The sequence below is a fragment of the Achroia grisella genome, unplaced genomic scaffold (genome assembly GCF_030625045.1).
Source record: "Achroia grisella isolate CSIRO2021 unplaced genomic scaffold, CSIRO_AGI_Agris_v1 utg3403, whole genome shotgun sequence".
NCBI lineage: Eukaryota > Metazoa > Arthropoda > Insecta > Lepidoptera > Pyralidae > Achroia > Achroia grisella.
The window spans coordinates 85,247-107,870 of record NW_026712804.1 but is presented as its reverse complement, the minus strand read 5'-3'; the positions used below and the strand labels follow the sequence as shown (position 1 = coordinate 107,870).

Below are 22,624 nucleotides of genomic sequence, written 5' to 3'. Positions count from 1 at the left end.
TAAAATAAAGGTAGTAGATATGTACAAAAATGCCACGGAAGTTATTTAGTCGTCTATAATTGTAGAACACGCGTCTATACATGAGACGAGTTAAAAGTAGGCGAATTAAAAGTCGCTTTTGGCACAAGTTCTGCCCACCCCGTAGGTACCGTGAAGGGCAAACTGGCTAAAAATCTATCTATAACAAATTGGTTGTTAGCGCATTCATGAGTTAAAACGAGACAGGACCATCAGATTCCTTTTTAGTGTGTTTTAGGACAATTTTTTAAAATATTTAATATAATAAATTAAATAAAAAGTTTAATAAATACTTGTCTTTTTTAGAATATAAAAATATATATTATATACAATTACTTTAATAAAAAAGGAATTAATAAATATTACTATTGAACACAGGAATAGCAGAAAAAGTAAAACGTAAAGAATTATTTTAATTCTCTCTCTATTTCTCTTTTACGAAATTCATATACATAGGCCGGCAGCGATCATTTAAATAACAGGCATAGCGTATAGGATATAACTGTTAAAAAACAGTTCATGTAAGTGTACCTAAATGGGAGAAATTATGTGTCTAAGTAGATACACAAATTCACCTATTGATTTAACACGATACCACGTAATAATAGAGTCATATCTCGGCGATAGACAAGAAAATTGAGACTAAACATCTTATAAATTCAATTGAAATATTAACTATTTCTCTTTTCTTAATAAGTAATTTATTATTTGAGGAATAATGATAAATAACTGAAACGAAAATATTGTGTACAATGATTAAGCAAGAAATGTTATGGTGTATATTATACTATTTATAGATAAATTATTAACTGTTGGTTTAGTGTTTCATATATAATTACACTGTTCCCACGATTACTGCATAACTGTAGAACAGATTTTATAATACTTATTTAAAGTTGTAACAATGCAAAATATAATATTTAACCTATTACTGCGTAACAAGGAGATATACGATTTTATTAAAAAGAAAAAAATATTTTACCTATTACATGTGTAAAATTACTAATAATAAAATAAAACTACTTTTAACCTTCCAACTGTTAGCTGTCAAAATGACATTAACGACCCGTCTGGGAGACCAATTACAGGACTTCTCACAGATGGGGCTATAGCGTCAGAGTACAATTGGCTCCTTCGTAGATGACAGGTTAAGGACAACTCCTCAGAAATTTGTTATAAATATGAATAGATTGATTTTACACGACAGATGGGTTACAATTGGACAACTGTAACTGAAAACTTTTGTAGACAGTAAACAATTACATTTTTGATTAATTAATTAGATTGATATAATAATAATCAATAACTTATTATGATTTTTTGTTCATCAGATTAACCGCGACATCAATTCTAATATTTGTATGGTTTATTTTAAACGTTCGTGCTTAATATACATTATTTATATTGTTAACTGGGTACGGACACCGTGAGTTCTGTGTCGCTATTACTCGTGCGTTTTAGACTCTAAAACCGGTTTTTTTTTTTTATTTACCATAAAATTGTTTTTAACAGACTATTACTTAGGCCATATACTCTATCACGCATATTAGAAAACCTGTTTTTTTTTAGTTTTCAGACTATTGTACGAGTTAAATTTTTTTTGTATTTTATTGGCATACACGATGATGATAAGTGTCGCCTATATACATAAATAGCATTAGAGGCATCCCGTTAACATAAGACACCCGTGGTACCACTAATAAGTTGTCATTCTTGAGGAATGAGATGTTATCCCTCTAAGGTCATATATACACTAAATTTATTACTAGGAACTCGGTAAAAATAAATATTTAAGCTACAGTCAGGAGAGTTAAAACAAGATGTCTGCTCTGGATTACAATCTTTATATATCAAGTCAATTAATTATTGTACTATTTTTTTTAAATATAAACAGGAATAAGTCGTATCATTAAGTAACTATATCAGTTAGCTGAAACAGCTAGCTAGCTAGCTTAGTGAACACGAAACATGGAAATAATATGCTATTGAAGAGCTGAAAAGTTACGGGGCAATCCAATGTCTTTGAATCGGAATTTGTTTCCAGATTAGACAGCTTGGTCTTTACAAATTTCAATAACAACTCATGTTGTCTCGTCCTAACACTCCTATATTGTTCTCAAACAAAAAAAAATTAATGTTTATGACCCATAGTTAAAAGTAGGGGTAATAATGCTCCAACAGTTAAAATTATCATTTCGCAAAATTGCAATCCCCCAAAACCCTTCTTGGGGGGTGCCCCCTCCTGTGTGGGAAGAAGAGAGTGAGTATGTGCGTGTGAGTGAGTGAGTTCAGGCAACACATGAACAGTTGCAACATATAAGAATGTGCCCGCTGAGAACAGCATGGCTATACCTGAAAACATAAAAGGTATCATCTTAATTATTACTATTTTAAGTTTTTTGATTCCTGCGACATAAGCCTTGAGCAGGGATTGCTATTAAAATATTTTGTCTATAATAATTAATGTAAAGTATAGAACAAAAAAAATAAAAATAGTATTTAATAATTCCGAACTATAGATTTGACATATCATAAAAGTCCGTAATAGACCTACATGAATAAAGATATTTTGAATTAAATTTTTTTTATTAAAAACTGAACCTAACTCAGGTTGGTTCCAGTAAGAAAAAGAGAGAGTGTACCATTTAAAATATTAAAAATAATAATGAAATAATAAGTCTTTTGTATGTGTGTAACTCCACTCAAATGACTGGACTTATTTGAATGAACTTGTGTCTATATTTCAATAGATTTCTGTATGTTTATATGTAGCGCTGTTTTTTGAGACAGGACGACATCCAACTAGTTGATAGTACATAATGTAATTTCTAAATGTAATAAATCTGGTCAAAACAAATAAATTATGTGTAAATTTATAATTCTGACTGATTCTCCGGTGAATCAAACAGCTAAAACAAACTAAAAATTGTCCGAGATGTGGCTGTATGATTGTTTCTTGCCAAGTTGGAAATAAATATATCCAGCTAAAAGTGGTCATGTCAAGATTTGCATTAACCACGACATCGACAATTTACGATGCCTCTGCCTACGCCATCTAGGATAATAGCATCGCGATTATATTATTTTAAATACTTATGTTACTGGGCACAAAAAAACATTTAACGTTGATGTTGCATTTTTGAAATTGTGGCACTATCAGAAATTAATATTGATTACCTATTTTTATAGGTTATTCAGAAATAATTTATATATGTAAATCGCATTACCACCAAATTGATAAAATATAGGTATTAATAAATTTATGGTTGTTGTATCAAAATAGATTTGTTATTTTTCAATAAAATAAAGATTAACTGCCTTTAATTATGTACACTTACGTCTCATTATGGTATATATAAATATTATACATGCACTTTCATTAGCAGTTTAGTAAAAATAAATAATTTACCTGTAGCATTAAAGTCGCTTAGCGTCTGTTTACTCTCGTTTCCAATGCCAAAGTAAGTTAGTAGTGCAAGTAGTGGTGCCGAGCACGAGAATATTAATAAATGTTTGCGTATCCTGTTTCTGTAAGAAAAGAAAATAATATTATGTTTCAGCGGACAAAAAATGGTTAAATTTTGAATACAACTACTTTATTATTGCCGCTACATTTTTAGCGGCTTAAATAGGTAAATATATAAACACAGAGGGTAGCTCTGTCCACAGACAACTTTTTTCTATTACTCTGCAAATAATCGTCGTATAAAATGGAAAATGTAATGAAAGATATCAATATGTTCAAGGGGTGAGAGGATTGTTAGCAATATTGACCAATAACAACTGTAAATTATTATATAAGTTCTGCTCTGTGCAAATATCAATATTTTGTAAATAAACATTCATTACATTCTATTCTTTTCATTGACCTCTACGCGGTTTCCCCTAGAAATCGTAATGAATTCTTGGTAAATTTAGCACGATTGTTTAACTGACCCGACTTCATGCTCATTCTGTCATTTACACTAGTGCCTCGCCAGCGTAATCCATTAGCGGAGTGATGCTGGTCATTGTAGAATTGTTTGACAATTTTTTTAGAATATGTCACTTTTATATCTCAATGATTTTTTCTAATTTCAAATTATAAACATAAAATGATAAGTATATTTTAATATTTAATTTACTGCTGCATTATCTTATTTCCAAAACAGAGGCCTGTGTAGCATTCCATTACCATTGTCAAATACATGTTTGATTAAACGAATGAGCAAAAGTGCACCGTTTAAAACCAATTTAGGAATAGTAAATTTTTGTTTGAGTGGTGCTACACTGGTTAACAAAACAGTAATTTTAAATATTTTACCTTTCTAAACCAGCGTGCAGCAAGAAGGTGACTAGACCAAACGCAGCTGGCGCTTTATGGAGCATAATGGCTAGAAACACTATGAACTCCACATCCGCGTGGGATGTTGTGGCTGCAGCTCCAAGAGCAATACCATCAGCTGGAAAAAATATATATTCAATATACTAATACAATATTTGGCCTTGGTGGTCTAGCGGTAGCACACCGTCTTCTTCCGATGGTCGCGGGTTCGATTTCTCGCACGGCACAAACATTTGTATTCATGAGTATGATTGTTTGTATCGGTCTAGGTGTTTTCTATGTATGTATTTACGAAAAAAAATATATTATTTATTTGTATCAGTAATCTAGTAATTAGCTAGCTTGGGTCTGTCTAGATGGCGCTGTGTGAATTCTCCTGAGATTATTATTATTATTATTATCTGTATATTGGGGGCGCGATCCCTGCTGGAAACCATCGTTGACAATTCCTGGTCAATTCGCCACGATAGGTCCTGACTCGATGGATATCGTACTACTTAGTTACGTAAAAGTTTGTGGGATTAGATATGATATTTGTCTCTGTTTCAAATAGTACTGAACAGATTCGAATGAAGGAGATATATCATATCCTAGATTAATATAAGATACTTTTTGTATTATATCATTACATAGTATAAAACAAAGTCGCTGTCTGTCCCTATGTATGCTTAAATCTTTAGAATTACGCAACGGATTTTGAAGCGGTTTTTTTTAATAGATCAAGTAATTCAAGAGGAAGGTTTATATGTATAATAAAAGTACACCCGTGCAAAGCCGAGGCGAGTAGCTAGTAAAAAATAATATTACAATGTTTAAAGTTACTTATACCATTTTGAATTCAATTTTTATACATAATGACGAAACATATGTAACTTAATCTTCATGTTATCATATTTATAATCTATGCTATATGTTTCTTGATAAAGAAATCAAAACCATGATGATAAAAGGTTTTAAATATAAACACGCTTATAATTTTGTTACTAACTACACGTAATTAAATTATATCTCATAAAATTAAATATACTGAATTTAGTTCTGATTTACATATATTATCTAGAAGGCATTGATTAATTATATCAATTAAAATATATATACAAATTTTACGCTCTCGGTGGTCTAGCGGTGTGGCACACTCTATACTACCGAGGTCCATTCCTCACATAGACATTTGTATTCATGAGTGCTCTTTTTTATGATTTTTCTTTTAAGTATTATTTGAGTGTTTTCCATGCATATACAATATACATGTATGCATCTTAAATACATTTTTTGTGTACGCATACATACATTTCTATCAGTTGTCTAGTGTCCATAACACAAAGTCTTTTATTAAGTATTTTGCATTGCTAATGAAATTGTAAACGGAGCAGGTTTTGTACATATTACATAATTACAAAAATGTACACGTGAAATCATGTCGCGCAGATGTAAGGAGACATATTTAAAATTTACTTATAAATATGACCAGTTGACCAGATATAGCCTATGTCCATCCTAGTGATACAATTTATCTACTTAACAAATTTCATTAATATCCATTCAGCTCTTCCGCATTTGTAATATTTGTATACTTTAGTAAGAACATTGAATAAAAAAAGTATATTTAGATTTGTTGCCTGTTTGTCAACTATATTCTCAGAAACGCCTTAACTGTGGTTTTCACCAACAAGTTATACAATATGTAGTGTATGTAACACTACATATTGTATTGTTTATTGTAGTGTTACATATCCTATATTTATCACAGATATGTCAGAAGTCGAAAACACAACTTAGAGAACATTTACAAAAAATTCGACACAGTTTGACATATTTTGTGTATTATCAATATGATACATAACGTAATAATTGTTAAAATGTAACCGACAGTGACAAAGTAGGATGGGGGGGGGGGGAATAATGGTACAAATAATGAAATTATTGTAATCATTTGCACCAGGCATTTCATAATCATCCACGAAAAAAATATATTGGTCCCTTGTAATTAATATTTTTTTTTATTTTCATTTCAAATAAAATAAAACATGAACTTTTTATTATTTCCTTGCAAATATGTGTTAATTCTCTAATGTAACAAACTTACCAGCAGCATGGACTACCAGACCCACAGTAGCTGTAACATTCTTTTCCACAGGATTGCTTGACTCATTATATCTTGTTGATACTTGGTCGACTAGTAGCATGAATACAAAACCTGGAATGCAGACAATAACTTAAAAATCACTCATACATATCTTCAGAATTTTTTTATGAAATATCTCAAGCTGACAGTTTACCTGATGGTTATTGGTAACAACCACCTATATACATGAATAGCACCATATACAAATGATTATCACGTGAAACTGGTGACACAAGTAGACTGGTGTTACCCACTCATTAATAAGCTATGCCACACTGTTAGGTTGTTGGTAGAGATTAGTCCATCTATAGGATAGTCTAGTCTATAGGATATATCTCTTTTAGAGATAAGTCCACCTTTGCTCACTGTGCATATAATTAAGTTTATTATGTATTTAACAGTGCAATAATGAACAAGTTTTACATAAAAAAAAGGTTTATTATTATTGCTTGCTTTATCATAGATTCAATTAAAGATATCCTTTTTTTCCTTTTTATATTAGCAAACAGTAATAAGGCTATAAGCTGATGCACAGAGTGCTTCTTTATTTGTAGATAAAGAACTCAGCACCTCTACTACGTTTCTACAAAAACTTCCTCCTTTTCAGCCTTTTGACTGTGTGAGATAGCTCCAAGAACTAGGTGTTATTTTTTTATTATATGTTGCTATCGTTTTAGGATGGATAGAGGAGTCAGTCTGTATATTTTTATTAGGTTTAAAATTTTTATGGATCACATATTTTTTTGCGAACACAATAGCAAATGTTTCATACATTTGCTATAAGCATGCACAATCCTATTTTAAATATTCTTTGTAGGTACATAATGTTCTTCCCGAAAAAACGAAACGAAAAAGAGGAAGACAGTACAAGAGATGGTCTGACGACCTTAGAAAGATTGCCAGCCCATTGTGGCTCTGATTGGCAAAAGATAGGAACACATGGAAAACACTGGAGAAGGCCTTTGTGTCTAAAGAACACATTGACTCAGAGACTGATGTGCAGAATTAGAAGTAATATAAAACATATATTTTTTTTTCCCTTTTAAATCTTGCAATCAGTCACATGGACTATAAGCAAATGTGGTGTTCCGTCTGTAACAGGTAGAGTGCCGCTCTCAGTAGAACAGCTCCTCGCTCTTAAAAAGTCAGTCTTGTCTGACTATCTTGGTCAAATATATCACGCCTTTTCTTTAATCGGCGCAAATTTTCAGGTATTGTAAGTTGCCCAGCGAATTTATTTGAGTGCCTGTGTAGTCGTGATTTGTATTTGTTGCTGTAGTCATTAATTACATCCTTAACCATGGGGATATCAAGTAGTTTGTGGATCTCAGTTGTTTTTATAAACCATGGTGCATCCAAAAGTTGTTTCAATATATAATTTTGAACTCGTTGTATTGTCATTATTTTGGAGTCACTAGCAGAGCCCCATAGTTGTATCCCATATGTCCAGATTGGCTTAAACATTGCCTTGTAAATGAGAAGTTTGCTATCGATAGCCAATCTTGAATTTCTACCAAGCATCCAGTAGAGACTTCTATATTTATTATTTATTTCTTCCCTTTTCATTTGGAGGTGCTTTTTCCAAGTAAGTCTGCGATCTAAATGCATTCCTAGGTAATTAACTGTATCTTGATGTGGAAGTTGAGTACCATTTAGGGTAACTGGTGCATAATCGCTTTTCCTAAGGGTAAACGTTACATGGACTGATTTAGTCACATTTGCAGCAATTTTCCACTTAGTTAGCCATTTTTCTACTTCATTTAGGTTTTTTTGTAAGATGTTGGAAGCTTTAATTGGACATTCGCTCGAAGCAAGTAAGGCTGTATCGTCAGCAAACGTTGCTGTTGTAATTTCAGTACTTTGAGGTAAGTCGAATGTGTACAAAATGTATAAGACAGGTCCTAGTACAGAGCCCTGTGGTACTCCTGCACGGATTTCATAAAATCCTGAAGTGCAGTCATTTTCTTTCACCTGAAATAGCCTATTGGACACATAGGACTTGAATACTGAATAGAATGTGTGTGGAAGCAAACATTTAATTTTATATAGTAATCCTTTGTGCCAAACTTTATCAAAGGCGTATTGGACGTCAATGAACACAGATGTACAATATTCTTTCTTTTCATAGGATTTTCTAATTTTGCGGCATACTCTATGAACTTGTTCAACAGTGGCATGTTCTTTTCGAAATCATCATCATCAGGGATAACAGATTTTTCTTTGAGAACATTTGTTAGTCTGTGCAGAAGGGACATTTCAAACAGCTTAGACATGACAGGCAATAAACTAATTGGTCTATAAGAAGCAACCTCATGAGTCGGTTTACCAGGTTTGTGTATCATTATGATTTGAGATACTTTCCACAAATCTGGATAATGTCCAACTCTTAAAATTGCATTATACAACATTGTGAGATACACTATAGCTCTGGAAGGCATCTCTTCAAGAATCTTTTTGTCAATGAGGTCAAACCCTGGTGCCTTGTTGTTTTCCATGGTTTTTATGTTTCCATAAATCTCTTTGGGTGTCACTAGTTTTAGAGGAAGGTCTAGCTGAAGATCCTGTTCAAGAATTGAGTCCATTTCAGATTCGTCTACATTCGGAGCAGCATTATTGGGCACGAAGACTCTACTAAGATGATCTGCAAAAGCTTCAGATTTACACTGGCCTATATATAACTAATATTTCTTTTATATGTTAAACTTTTAATTAAATATTATGTTAGATTGTATAATTTTGTGTCAATTAATAAAGGCTTTGAATTTGAATGTTCTTCCCTCTGATCGATCCCCGGTCCAATTCAAATGGGGATAGATATTACGATGGCCTGAGCCGAGGTTTGAACTCTTAAACCGAATGAAAAATGTTGCTATTGTTAGAAATGCCCCAGGATAACACAGGGCAGATTGGTTTCAGGGTTATTATATTTAAAAGTTTATTAATCATAGAGCGGACTTAATTCCGTCCCCATAGCTGGTTAAAGTATCTGAATTGGAGCTTTGACATTATGGCTCAGAATATTTAGACAGGTTAGTCACACAGCCAGGGTCGCTCTTAAACAAGTTAATTATAATATAATGGTACATTCAATGCTAGAAATAAGCATGAGACAGAAAGCAAGCATACAAATAACAATAATATATTATCCTCCCCTTTTCACCACTTGGATAAGATGAATGCGATAATAAAACTCACCCAGCACAAGAGATATTCCAATAACTGAATGCAAATCATCATCATGTCCAGGTGGCTCAGCTGTGTAGTCCTTGGTCATAATGGTTGGCAGAGATCTCTCACTGAACAGTGAGCGGACCCCTTCAGGAATAATCACAGCCAGGGCAGTTCCTACTAATAGACCAGCACCAAATACGGTAACTTTTTTAAGCTTATCCTGCAAGAAAGTCATGTATTTTATGAAAATAGTACAGAATACAATAATTTATCAAACAATTCCTAGTATACATTGTCTCACTGTTGGTCATTCAAGCATCTCTTTTTACTACTTCAAACACTTAAAAGATCTGCTCATAGTTCTTGACTCACTGCAGTTGTGTATTCTGATTTACTTATTGAATTCTTATATCAATAATTATAGAATATTACTTAGTATCTGGTTTTTTTCTTGGATGTTAATAACTTTGAATTTAACTTTAATATATGTAGCACTCTAGACTAATGCATCTTTCAAATAGAGACACAATTCCACAAATTAGGACAGTAATTCTAAATTTTACTTTCCTAAGAACAAAATCGATTCTAATAAAATAAAAAGGCTAGACTGTTGTATAAGAAGAAAAAAAAGTAGCAATACTTGAAGAAAAGATATTATGATTGTATTTAGACAGTATATTTGACGGCCTGTGGTCTAGTGGTTGAGCCCACCTCTTTACTTAGATGGCCATGGATTCAATTCACCACATAGTGCAAACATTTTTATTCATTAGAAAGAGTATTTATCTGCATATTTTATATTTATTTGTATATTACGAATGTATTTCCAAAAAAATAATAATATTTCCTGTGATACTTATGAAAAATTGTGAGAAATGATAGCATATCACAGTAAACAGATGGGAAGAGGTATTGGAAAAATAATTGCCAATAAAAACAATGATTAAATTTAATAAATACCATACCTCCGACATGCTCACATTTAACGGTATACTTCCAGCAACGTAAGAACCAATTAACATAACAATAGCCAACAAAATAAGTATCAATGTTCCATCCATTTTATTTTATTTAGCTTTCACCAAAGTAACACAAAAAACTAAATTAACAAGTGACTTCACAATAATTTTTAAGATTAAAATATATCTAACACATGTTTATTTAATATGATGAAGAAATGACGAGTGGTAATATTTATTTTATTTCAATATTTTCTAACTTATTTCGGACGTTTGTTTCAATTGTAAACCTGGCAAAAAAAAGCACTACGTTTACGTTTCGATTTCAATTCGTGATTCGTAGTTTTGACATTGACAATGACAACTTGAGTTGACATGACACTTGACAATTTACATAGGTTTCCAATTAATGAATACCATAGATACCTTGGTGACGGTAGATAAAAGTACAAATATCGAAAAGTGCTCAAAATAAAATTTACCATAACATTTAGAAATTAGAAGAAAGACTTGCCATTTCCGCTAAAAACAAATTATCATAATGGAAATCATTGCATAAAATAAAAGCGTAGTGATATATCGCGAGGCTGTGCCGTTTAGGTTTAGATTTTATCTGCCACAAACTAATACTACTTTATTTGACTGATAGACTTCATACCTATTATCTATCGATCGCCTATATTCCTGGAAATTTCAGATTCAGAAAATTCACATTTCTGAAAATATGTAGCAGGCCGTTAATAATGCGAAAATGCTTTTAAATAAAATAGGAGAAAAAATAGATAAAGCCCGCCGTCTTTTGTTTGTAACAATATATATAAAAAAGTTATAAGGATTAAATATTGTGCTACGTGTATTGTGTTGTACATCGCTTTTTCTAAATAAAATAAATGTTTAAACCTAAGTAATTTACCAGAAATATCTATGACGAGTGGTCATAGAACAGTTCGAAAAGGTCATAGAACAGTTCAGTTGGAAAATTACTGCTTTACGAAGATACCGTCTGTGTTAACTGTTACCTAACAGTATTTCATGAGTGGCGTTCGTCATATTCCGCAAGAGACAGTCTCCGTAACAAAAGTAGTGGCTTCCTGCCATCCGCGAGACTACTTTTGTTTAGACCTTTCTTTAACAATGCTCCGGATTGGATCACGATCAGGCGCTACTGTTATTTGTTGCCACGCTGTCAGGGACTATACAAGTTGCTGGAAAGCCGTCCTCTTCCGCTACGAAAGATTCCGCATGTATTGGCTATTAACACGCCGCTACACCATCCAGAGTAGATACCTACCTAATTGTTAAATTATATTGTAAAAATAAACATTTATATAAGTAATAAAATATAAAATTGTTAAAAAAATATTAATAGAAATATTTATTTTAACAATTTTTTATGCCACGTATTGTAATATTATTATTTAACGGGTTTTTACTTTGAATAAGAAATATATATACCATTAATCGGTATAATATAAATATTTTATAATATAAGTATTCAAATAGTCGCCTATTTGAATACTATATACTAAGTTAAGTTTTATTGAAACAGAAAAAAAAGGTTAAGGTTCTAAAACCAATTTTAATTGTAATAAAATTTGGTTCATTTTGCATTGAACTTGTCTGTGATATAAATAAAATTGTTCGCTCTGTTACGTTATACTTTCGTATTATATTTATTGTTATTTTTTGAATAACTTGTCAGTTGTTTCTAAAACAAAATCATATTTTTATACGTTGTTGGTTAGACCGATTAGATATATATTTATTATTCAGGTTCTAATAGTTTAGTTGACTGACAGGTTTCATCTATCAGTACCAATAATTTGTCAGTTCAAGGGGGAAGGGAATCATCATCCTCCATTGGGGCCCGCCAGTGTATACCGTTAACGCAAATAGAAGCACAATTCCATCATCACATATTAAAAAAAAAACTATCTGTCGCCTATTGCATAAATTTTCTGGTCAAGATACATTACTAGGAATATGAAATATATTAACTGGCCGCTAATAAAGCGAACTTTCTTTTAACTGAACAAAAAAATACGTTGTCTTATTATCAATTAATACAATATTATAAGAATAGACATATTGTTGTCTGCTTCACTACAATAAAGAATTATTTGTGACTACACGCGCTGTACTATCTGTTCTATAAGACTTTTTCTAATACTATTGGCCTCAACTAGCCTCTACAGCTTCATCGAAGGCTCTATCCTTCAGTGAAGCTGTAAAGTGGGCGAGTGTAGATCACATTCCAAATCCGCGGAGGGATTTATGAAGCGGTTAAAGGTTTAGTTACCCTATGCCTGACTGATATAATTTTAGTCTGAAAGAATCGCTAGGAGTAGGAATCTCGTATTAGGTCGTCGTAATTTCCTGCCGTCCAATTCAATCGGGGGTTGTTTGAATTGGACAGGGGATTGATCGAAGGGATTTTATAATGCGTGTAGGTCAAATAATTATTTATTCTGGAAGAAAAGTCCTAGAAATTACACCTAGACAGCGGTACCGCCTGTGGTTACTGTATAGAAACTATTTAAGATTATATTCCACAAAAGACTCTCACCGTTTTCCTGCCATCTGGACTTGCTCTTCGACTTCACCCGTTACTCTACTTTAGAAGTGCACTGGATTCAGGTAAGTGGTTATTCTAAGCGTATTTGTGGCGCGCAGCTAGACTACACAGTACAGTAGTGGAGGGGGGAAGGGGATTGTTAGTAATGTGGACTGATGACCCCATTGCTTGCTAGCAATGGGGTCATCAGTCCACAATTGTCCCAATCCCATCCCAGTTGTCCCAATGTACCATGTTAGGTTGACCTCCACGCGGTTCCCCCTGGAAACCATCGTGATAAATTCTTGGTAAATTTGTTACGGTGGGCTAACTGACTTGACCTCATGCTCATCTTATAATCCTCCACTGGTGCTCCATCAGCGTAAACCGTTTTCCATTATAATCCATAAAAAAAAGAACAGTAGTGGAATGCCCCAAGTTAGGTGCCTTACGTGCCTAATGTAGTGGCCGCTTCAGGGTGGTTTTATAATTTACAACTCATTTGAACTCATTTACAAAAAGATTTTTTGTCTGGTATGTATAATACGTTTTATATATAATTAGGTACGAAAAAACAAACATTTTTTTTACAATTGTTTATTATAAGTTAAATGTTAATTATAAGCAGAAATACATTACAGTTATATTTACTAGTTATAAAAATATATCTGAAACAAGTACAACAATATATCTGATTAAGTTACAGAAGCCTTAACCTATTGTGTTATGTCGATTAAAAAAGTCTACAGTGACAAACCTACGAGTAAGTGAAGTATGAATAAATTTTATTTTTAAATCCGCTCCTAAACTTAATTCCTTAATGTTTACAGTAGATGTAAAATATTGTCAAGTATGAATGATAATACAATTTACTCTAAAATCTATCACTAAAGTGTATTATGATTTATAGTTAACAATATTTTCCATCTACTGTAAAGATACAGAACACTATATATATATTACATTATCTGTGCTCAACACTCACATTCAATTCATTCTCTGTTTTGAAGAACATTTGCAGCAAGTACGAATCACGCATCCAAAGAGTAAAGTAAGTATACCAGAGGATCACGCATCCTATAGTCATCTCACCTATATGAACTTTATGAGTCAAAATGGTTGCACGAATTCTGACAACCATAGAACATTCTGATTTTTAAATTCTTAATTAAGGAACTTTTATTATAAATACGAAAGTAACTATGCCTGTCTCTTTGTGTTTTCTCGCCAAAATTTCTGAATCTATTTAAATGTAATTTGGTACACAGATAGTGTAGACCTAAGGAATGACATAGGTTAAAAAATAGGGTAGAAAAGGTTCTAAGGGATTGAAAGGGGAAATGAAAAGTTGTATGGAATTATTCATTTTTAAAGCTAGCAGCTTGTAACTTATTTTTAGGCTGTTGATTTAAATTTGTGAAAGTAAGGAGTTAAAATAAAATAGGGGATAAAATTTGTATGGATATTCGTCATTTTTGAAGCTAAAACTTTTTATTTTGGCTGTTTTGGGTTAGATTGTTAAATATTTTATGCTATTAAAGTTAAAGCAATAACTACTTTTTCATTTATAGTAAAGATATTTTTAAAATCACTAGTATACTGACGACTTAGGCGTAATGCCGGTTAGTCAGGGAGAGAAACACCTCAATGCCTACAATATTCACCATTACCTATCTCTTATTTGTTTTTATAATAATATATACACTTTCGCTCCAAAACTCCCGCTGCCTACGTTCAATTATCCGTCATCCACCTGTCAATGTCACATAGATTACTTTGGCTCTGGCCTCTGACGTTCCGTTTCAGGTTACATGATTATTGACTTTACCATTTTTAATTAATGGTGCGTCACACGATAGTTAACAATATATACAAGGTTAAAACTTTATATATCCATATTTTAAATTAAAGAATGGAAGAATTTCCATAACCAAGAACATATTGTAAGATATATCTAATGTAAGCCGTATTTGTTATAATGATGAGTTGATTTACTTATAGTTTGACTGACAGATGACAGAATGGCCATCACGTTATCATGTTCCACCCGTGATACAACTCTTGCGTTGCCATTACAAAGAATTAAGATGTTATGCCTTTTATTCTGATATTTCACTGCATAATTTCATCCTACAACGGAAACACAGCTTAGAAAGCAAGCTGTTTAGTGTATTTTTTGTGTAATCCAAACAATAATCTAAATATATATAACTCAAAGGTGACTGACTGACATAGTGATCTATCAATGCGCAGCCTAAACCACTGGACGGATCGGGCTAAAATTTGGCATGCAGGTGTTATGACGTAGGCATCCGTTAAGAAACGATTTTGATTAATTCTACCCCTAAGGGGATAAAATAGGGGATGAAAGTTTGTATGAAACTTTATCAATTTTAAACCGATCGGCCTGAGACTTTGCATGCATAAAGCTACTATGACGTAGGCGGGATGCCTAGAAAAGAATAAGAAAGGATTTTGATAAATTCCACCCCTAAGGGGATAAATTAACGCGAGCGAAGCCGCGGATAAAACCTAGTGACTAATATTTTTCTTTATTATTTCTAGAAACTTATTATAATATACTTGAGTATATATTAATACCTATTTATTTAAATATTTACGCCATAATTAAGATACAATACAATATAATCTATACATATAACGAAACTGTATAAGGGGAATGTATGTAAGTACTTAGGAAAAAAACGCTACAAACCTACACAGGGGGATGTTAGAAGTAAAACAGAACACATCCAGATTACTTTTTTTGTTTCTCTGTTTGTACGGGCTAATCTACGAAACTGTTGGATCGATTTAAATGAAATTTTGTATGGCAGTACCTTACATCCCCGGTCAACATTATAGATAGTTTTAATCACGAAAAAAGAGGTCCTGACCAAATCTATAGTAACTTATGCAGCTAAGTACACTACCTACTTAAGTAACATTATTTTGATTTAAGGCAAAGACCGAGAACGACAGGTTATTTGTTAATATTGGTCCAGTTTTGCCAGACTTAATGAATAGGTAGGTACATATATCGATACGTACCATATAATATCGAAACAATAACAAATATCACGCGGACAAAGTCGCGGGCTTTACCTAGCGTACAATGCGGAAAACTATGTATACCTGTATATATAAATAAATAAAAAAATATTCAAGTTTGTCAGTTGTTCACTTATAACAAGGGTTCGATATAAGTGCTGTTAAGTTTGGATTGCTGTTTTATTTCTAAAATTTTATTTCGTGCGTGTTCCTTGTTGCATATTTATTTTAATTTCTGGATGCCCTTTGGTTGTTGTATGAGATTCACTTCAGCATACAGCACTTCGTCTTCCTTTTTATTAACAGTTATATTTTGTGGTCTCTTCAAATCTAATTCAGCATATAGAAGTTGGTTACCATGAGATTCATCATTATTTCTATTCGTCTGTATGTGGTTGTGATTATTAGCAGTACTCTGTCAAAATGAACAAGTATAATTGTTATGTATACCTACTCCCTGATCTTACAAAAGAAGATAATGTGATAGTATTAATAACTACATTCATTTTTTAACACAGAAATGAGAGCGTGGTGCCCGTAGCATTTGCTAGTCTTGCCACTTGTGTATTCTGACGTTGGATATGCCTGCCGCTACCTTGTTTGCCATTACATTGCCATAATAAAAATATTCATAGTTGCTTTATTTCTACGTCATCACGTGACGACTGTGGTACATTCCAATCGTCCTCATTCCCGAGGACTAAAGTACCTCCGTGCACTGTAAATTCACTGCCCTTCAATCCGAAACTGCTAAAAAACCAAGTAGGTGATAGAAATGGATAAGACAAAGGTACATAACTCAAACCGTGGTAATCGACATTCATTCTGTTTTTTATTATGTGGTTCAATAAAACAGCCAGGCCAGTTTTATTTAGATTAACCTTTCAATATAAATAGAAGTTATTTTTATTAATTTTTAGCTAAGAAGCAGAATGACATTATTCATAAAGATTTGTTTGTTCTTTTGATGATTATTATGTTACAATGTAAGCTTGTATGAATAATGAGGTACAGGAACAAAAATTATGAACTTAATATGCAGCGTAAGATAATAATTTGTATATGGGTATAATAAACATTAGGTACTATCAATTGGGTAGTCATTTTGTAGTTTCACTTTGGAAGGTTATAAAAATTGAAAATGTGAATCAGGGTCTATCTCTTCCAAACTTCAATATATTTTGTTAGTAATCTTTTACTTACATTAATCTGTTGTGATAGTGCTGGCATATTTGGCTTTTTATACTTTCTTCTCAAATAAAACAGCAAAATTACAACAATCAGCAACAGAGATATGAGAATCGCTATGTAAACAGAAGAATTAACAGTAGATTTGGTGACAGAATTATCTGAAACAGAAGCATAAATACTTGTGTAAAGTTAGTTAACTTTCTACAGTTCATTTGTACATATATTAATTAAGCATATACGACACGCAAGGTGCCTATTGTAAACAGCTGGATATTTCTTTGTATAAAATATAACCAATTTAATAAAATAACTTTAATTAAATTATAGATTAAGTAAACATCCACAACTTATTTGTGCCTGTGAATATTAAAATATCAAGTGAGCGCTTTCTAAGTTGTATTGCTAAGACATATTGATTGCTCAAAGTTATTTTTAAGTAGATACAAGAATAAAGTCGCTCTTCTATTCTGTTTCTCCGATTAATTCTTTTAAATACGTGGCTTGTAAACTACGTAATGTATTTTAATGCAGTTTAAACAACGTTAAGTATGTTTTATACTTTTCACGTTGGAAATCGAATCTGAAAACGAAGCCCTTACTATTCGTTATATACACAAAGTCGCCTTTCGCTCCTGTCTATTTATGCGTCCAATTAAAATGTAATACGAATTCATTGTATTATAGACATTATAAAGGAACGCTTATAGCTTTTGCATATAGGTCGATAATCACTAAAAATTAAGAACTCACAGTTAGCTTTACCTTTATTAGGGTTAATTGATGATTTCCCAATATCAGATGACTGCGAATGAGATGAGGTTGACGTTGTGGTCTTGTCGTGAAGTTGTGGTCTTCTAGTTGTTTTAAATTCCTCTGTCAACATTAGAATCTCATGTAGGCGCTATTCATTTCTGTTGTCTCCTTAATGTCTATTCGTTTATAATATTGTATTTAAGAAAGCAGTGCCATCACGGTTTGTAATTAATCTATGTGTACTATTTATAAAATACGCACGACTGCCAAAATTATGCAATAAAAATCTACTAATTAAACCGTTAGGTGTGTAGATTCGACATTACTAAAGTAGTCAGTCAAGCTCCTGCCAAAAGTGTAAATCCTTTCTAATACCATCGTAGGAGCCTAGGACCTACCTTCTGTCCAAAAAAATGAGTACGTACGCGATGACATTGTTACACACTTCAAGATTACGAGAATGACCGTTTTTTCATCCTTGACTTAGCAGGTTGTCTGCTACTCTCTCTATTATTACTTTAATATTCTCCCTATTCAATTCTAACAGTCGTAGTGGCCGTTGATTTATCATGGAAGTTTCCACTTAGGATTGTTCACACTCAAGTGGTTCGTCGATAAATTGTCTCCGGCGTCGTTACCAATAGATACTTTTTTTCCACTGAATAATGAATAGATTATTCAAAATTATGGGTAGGCGGTTATCACTTACCATCAGGTGAGCCGCATGCTCGTTTGTCGACTGTGTTATAAAAATAAAAATAAAACAAAGCATATATTTTTCCTGGTATCATACAACTAGATTACCAGTTTAATGTATAATATTATGCAAGTCATGAGTATGTTCAGCATAGTGTAGTGCTGTCAGATGAAAATTTGATATCAATGTTATTTACAGCAATTTTATGAACTACTGTCTACTGTCTACTGTCTCTAACATATATATTTTTAAGGTTTCTTTTATAAATCTGATTGCCATTAAAAACTATGATATGTTTCATATTTTTATTTATGTATTTAATTTTATGTCAATAATATGACTACATTAATCTTAAAAAAAACAATGGAATACATGTTTTACTGTGTGCCCAAAAGCTATTTAGTTATAATAACGGTTTACTGAGTAATAATTATTTAAATTTTATATTTTACATCTATTCTATTCGCAACTATTTTCCGCGTATTCATATCTGACTTCGTGAGTGTGGGTAGTATGTAATGACACGTCTGTTACATTAGTATACATTGTATTTCTGTACCGGATTATAGGGTTGCCAATTGTTTGTTATAAATAAGCAATTTATACGACTTCAAACAAGTTTTGTACTCTTCGCGTTGGAAATCGAATATGAATACGAAGCTCTTTCCATTCGTTATATACACAAAGTCGCCCTTCGCTCCTGTCTATTTATGCATATAATTCAAGTGTAATACGAATTCATTGTATTATAGACATTGTAAGGGAACGCTTATACCTTTTGCGTATAGGTCGAATATCAGATGATATACTAAAAATTAAGAACCCACAATTACCTTTACCTTTATTAGGGTTATTTGATGATTTCCCAATATCAGATGACTGCGAATGAGATGAGGTTGACGTTGTGGTTTTGTGACGTTGTGGTCCTCTAGTTGTTTTCAATCCCTCTGGAAACATTAGAATCTCATGTAGGCGCTATTCAATTCTGTTGTCTCCTTCATGCCTATTCGTTTATCATATTATTTTTAAGAAAGCAGTACCATCACTGTTTGTAATTATTCTATATGTGTTATTTATAAATACGCACAACTGCCAAAATGATGCATTTAAAATAAAAGAGCAAAATTACAACAATAAGCAACACAGATATGGAAATCCCTATGTAAATGGAAGAATTGACAGTAGTTTTGTGTCAGTGTTTGGTGACAGAGTTATCTGAAACAGGAGCATTAATACTTATGTAAAGTTGTTTAACTTTTGTTAGTAGTAGCACGGTACACTCGGGGGAAAGTTATGTGTCAACGATATTGCTTTGTTTCCTGTCTTCTATTATTCCTATCAGATTGCTTTTGTATATATAACCAGTGGCACTCAATGAGGAAATAGCCATTATTATTGCTAAAAGTTGCATATAGATGGCGTGATTGGTATCGATGGAATTCTTCATAGTTTTGCAAACGTTTTAAAAAACAAAACTGTGTTTTCAAAATAGTTTAATCCATTTTTAAAAAAATATATATACATGTTAAAATGAAATAATGCGTTTAGAAAAGTAATTTTCATATATTTACTCATTTTGTTATTTTCCAGTACTTAATTACACTTTAATCAGTGCTAATACGGGGCTCAATGTTTTCAAAATGCTTTCATAGATGGCATTGTTGTCATTTGTATCGGCCTAATTAAATGTCTTTTATATTTTCCAATAATAAGCACTTAATATATTATTATTGTAAATTAAACATATAAAAAATGTTTAAGTAAATTAAAAATAGCCGAACAAGCAAATAATACTATTTCCAATAATACTTATGTATGAAGTGTTGTCATATTAAAAATAAATACATGTATTATCGATTTTTTTTAATAATCGATAACAGGATTTTATTACAGCGCATTATTCGATGATGCTTTTAATGAGTCGTTGTGAACAGTAAATTTTCATTATTTTGTATTAAGTATAGCAGTATTCCGTTTCAAAGAACGGAATATAGTAGTACATTATTAGTGTCGTTGGTTATTTACATTTGTACTGAAAAATCGATTACATAATAATTTAAAATATCGAGTACGAATCGTAGCTGTCTTCGAATACTGGCAACTGGTAAGATTAAAATAGTTTTAAAAAAAAGAGAGAAATCGACCCTAACTCGAATACCATAAAGTTTATTTTCCTTTCTCATTAATATCATAGCAGTTTGTTTTTAACTTGCGTATGACTCTGTGGTATGATGTTTAACGTGTATTGTTATTGTACGGTGCATACATTTCAAAAATTATATTTTAATGTAGGTACAAACATTTCTTTCATACATTTCATACATGTCAAAAATTATCTTTTAATGTAGGTACATACATTTCTTTCATACATTTCATACATGTCAAAAATATCTTTTAATGTAGGTACATACATTTATTTCATACATTTCATACATTTCAAAAATGAACTTTTTATGTAGGTACATACATTTCTTTCATACATCTCATACATTTCAAAAATTATATTTTTATGTAGGTACATACATTTCTTTCATACATCTCATACATTTCAAAAATTATATTTTAATGTAGGTACATACATTTCTTTCATACATTTCATACATGTCAAAAATTATCTTTTAATGTAGGTACATACATTTCTTTCATACATTTCATACATGTCAAAAATTATCTTTTAATGTAGGTACATACATTTCTTTCATACATTTCATACATTTCAAAAATGAACTTTTTATGTAGGTACATACATTGTTTTCATACATCTCATACATTTCAAAAATTATATTTTAATGTAGGTACATACATTTCTTTCATACATTTCATACATTTCAAAAATGAACTTTTTATGTAGGTCCTTACATTTCATACATTTCAAAAATTTCATACAATACATTTCTTTCATACATTTCAAAAATTATCTTTTAATGTAGGTGCATACATTTCACACATTTCAAAAATTTCATACAATACGTTTCTTTCATACATTTCAAAAAGTATTTTTTAATGTAGGTACATAACACACCATGTCAGACCCCTTATATTTGGAAGAAACTTAAAAATAATGCCAAAAATATTAGATGAATATATTTTTAATACGAATATTGTTTTATTTTTGTTCATCAACTTTATCCCTCACTAACAATACTAGTAGTAGTACATAACCTGGTTTATACCGCTAAAGATATTGAAAGATATACGAGTAATTCAGAATGTTATCAAGTTCAAAATAAGCACACATTACTTGCTTAGATAACAGAGTAATATTACTAGTAATAAAAACATTTGTAATACCCATATGTATACTACGTATGTATAGTAAGTACTTACGCTGCGGCGCCGTGAGACTCGTCTAAGTACTTCATCTACTCATCTACGCGCGGTAACCGCGCCGACCGACCAATAGGATAGCGCCTCTCGTGTTTCCAGAAAGTTCGCGACTAACGGACGATATAGTAGTAAGGCAATGAGTGTCCCAGTGATATCATTATAATATTTTCTCGTTAAATTTTATTGTAATATACACAATTTCGCACTAAATAACGTGTTACCCCGTTACACATTTCTAATAATGAAAAACCTAGACCGACCCTGTTCACTTAATCTTACAAGATCTGACTTTAAAAATTACGATATCCTCATATAGCCTTTCATTTCCCCTTTCAATACTTTTTCGCATTAAAAAGTAGCCTTTCTCAGGGTCTACATTATCTGTCTACCAAATTTCAATTAAATCAGTTCAGTAGTTTTGGCGTGAAAGCGAGACAAACAGACAGACTGAGTT

General features: G+C 31.9%; 2 protein-coding genes across 2 annotated transcripts; both read right to left on the bottom strand.

The window, feature by feature from the left end:
• Nucleotides 1–1,706: 1,706 nt before the first annotated feature.
• Nucleotides 1,707–10,911, bottom strand: LOC131843803 (zinc transporter ZIP9-like). Its single transcript, XM_059192559.1, has 6 exons — nt 10,604–10,911; nt 9,663–9,858; nt 6,429–6,539; nt 4,322–4,460; nt 3,428–3,546; nt 1,707–2,370 (listed from the first exon to the last, which is right to left on the bottom strand). The coding sequence occupies exons 1-6, from the start codon at nt 10,697–10,699 to the stop codon at nt 2,150–2,152; spliced, it is 882 nt and encodes a 293-aa protein (XP_059048542.1). The 5' UTR covers nt 10,700–10,911; the 3' UTR covers nt 1,707–2,149.
• A 5,514-nt stretch (nt 10,912–16,425) lies between these two features.
• Nucleotides 16,426–18,357, bottom strand: LOC131843808 (uncharacterized). The gene is made up of 3 exons (XM_059192561.1): nt 18,156–18,357; nt 17,406–17,551; nt 16,426–16,617 (listed from the first exon to the last, which is right to left on the bottom strand). Exons 1-3 carry the CDS (start codon nt 18,274–18,276, stop codon nt 16,426–16,428), a joined length of 459 nt encoding a protein of 152 aa, XP_059048544.1. The 5' UTR covers nt 18,277–18,357.
• Nucleotides 18,358–22,624: the final 4,267 nt, after the last annotated feature.

Excerpts from the sequence above, each read along its gene's own strand:
- LOC131843803 (XM_059192559.1), bottom strand. The coding sequence starts at position 10,699 with ATGGATGGAACATTGATACTTATTTTGTTGGCTATTGTTATGTTAATT. Across the intron at positions 9,859-10,603 it reads TAAATGTGAGCATGTCGGAG|GATAAGCTTAAAAAAGTTAC; the intron begins GTATGGTATTTA and ends ACTTTCTTGCAG. Across the intron at positions 2,371-3,427 it reads AAGCGACTTTAATGCTACAG|GTATAGCCATGCTGTTCTCA; the intron begins GTAAATTATTTA and ends TTATGTTTTCAG.
- LOC131843808 (XM_059192561.1), bottom strand. The coding sequence starts at position 18,276 with ATGTTGACAGAGGAATTTAAAACAACTAGAAGACCACAACTTCACGAC. Across the intron at positions 17,552-18,155 it reads ATCAATTAACCCTAATAAAG|ATAATTCTGTCACCAAATCT; the intron begins GTAAAGCTAACT and ends CTTCTGTTTCAG. Across the intron at positions 16,618-17,405 it reads CACTATCACAACAGATTAAT|AGTACTGCTAATAATCACAA; the intron begins GTAAGTAAAAGA and ends TCATTTTGACAG.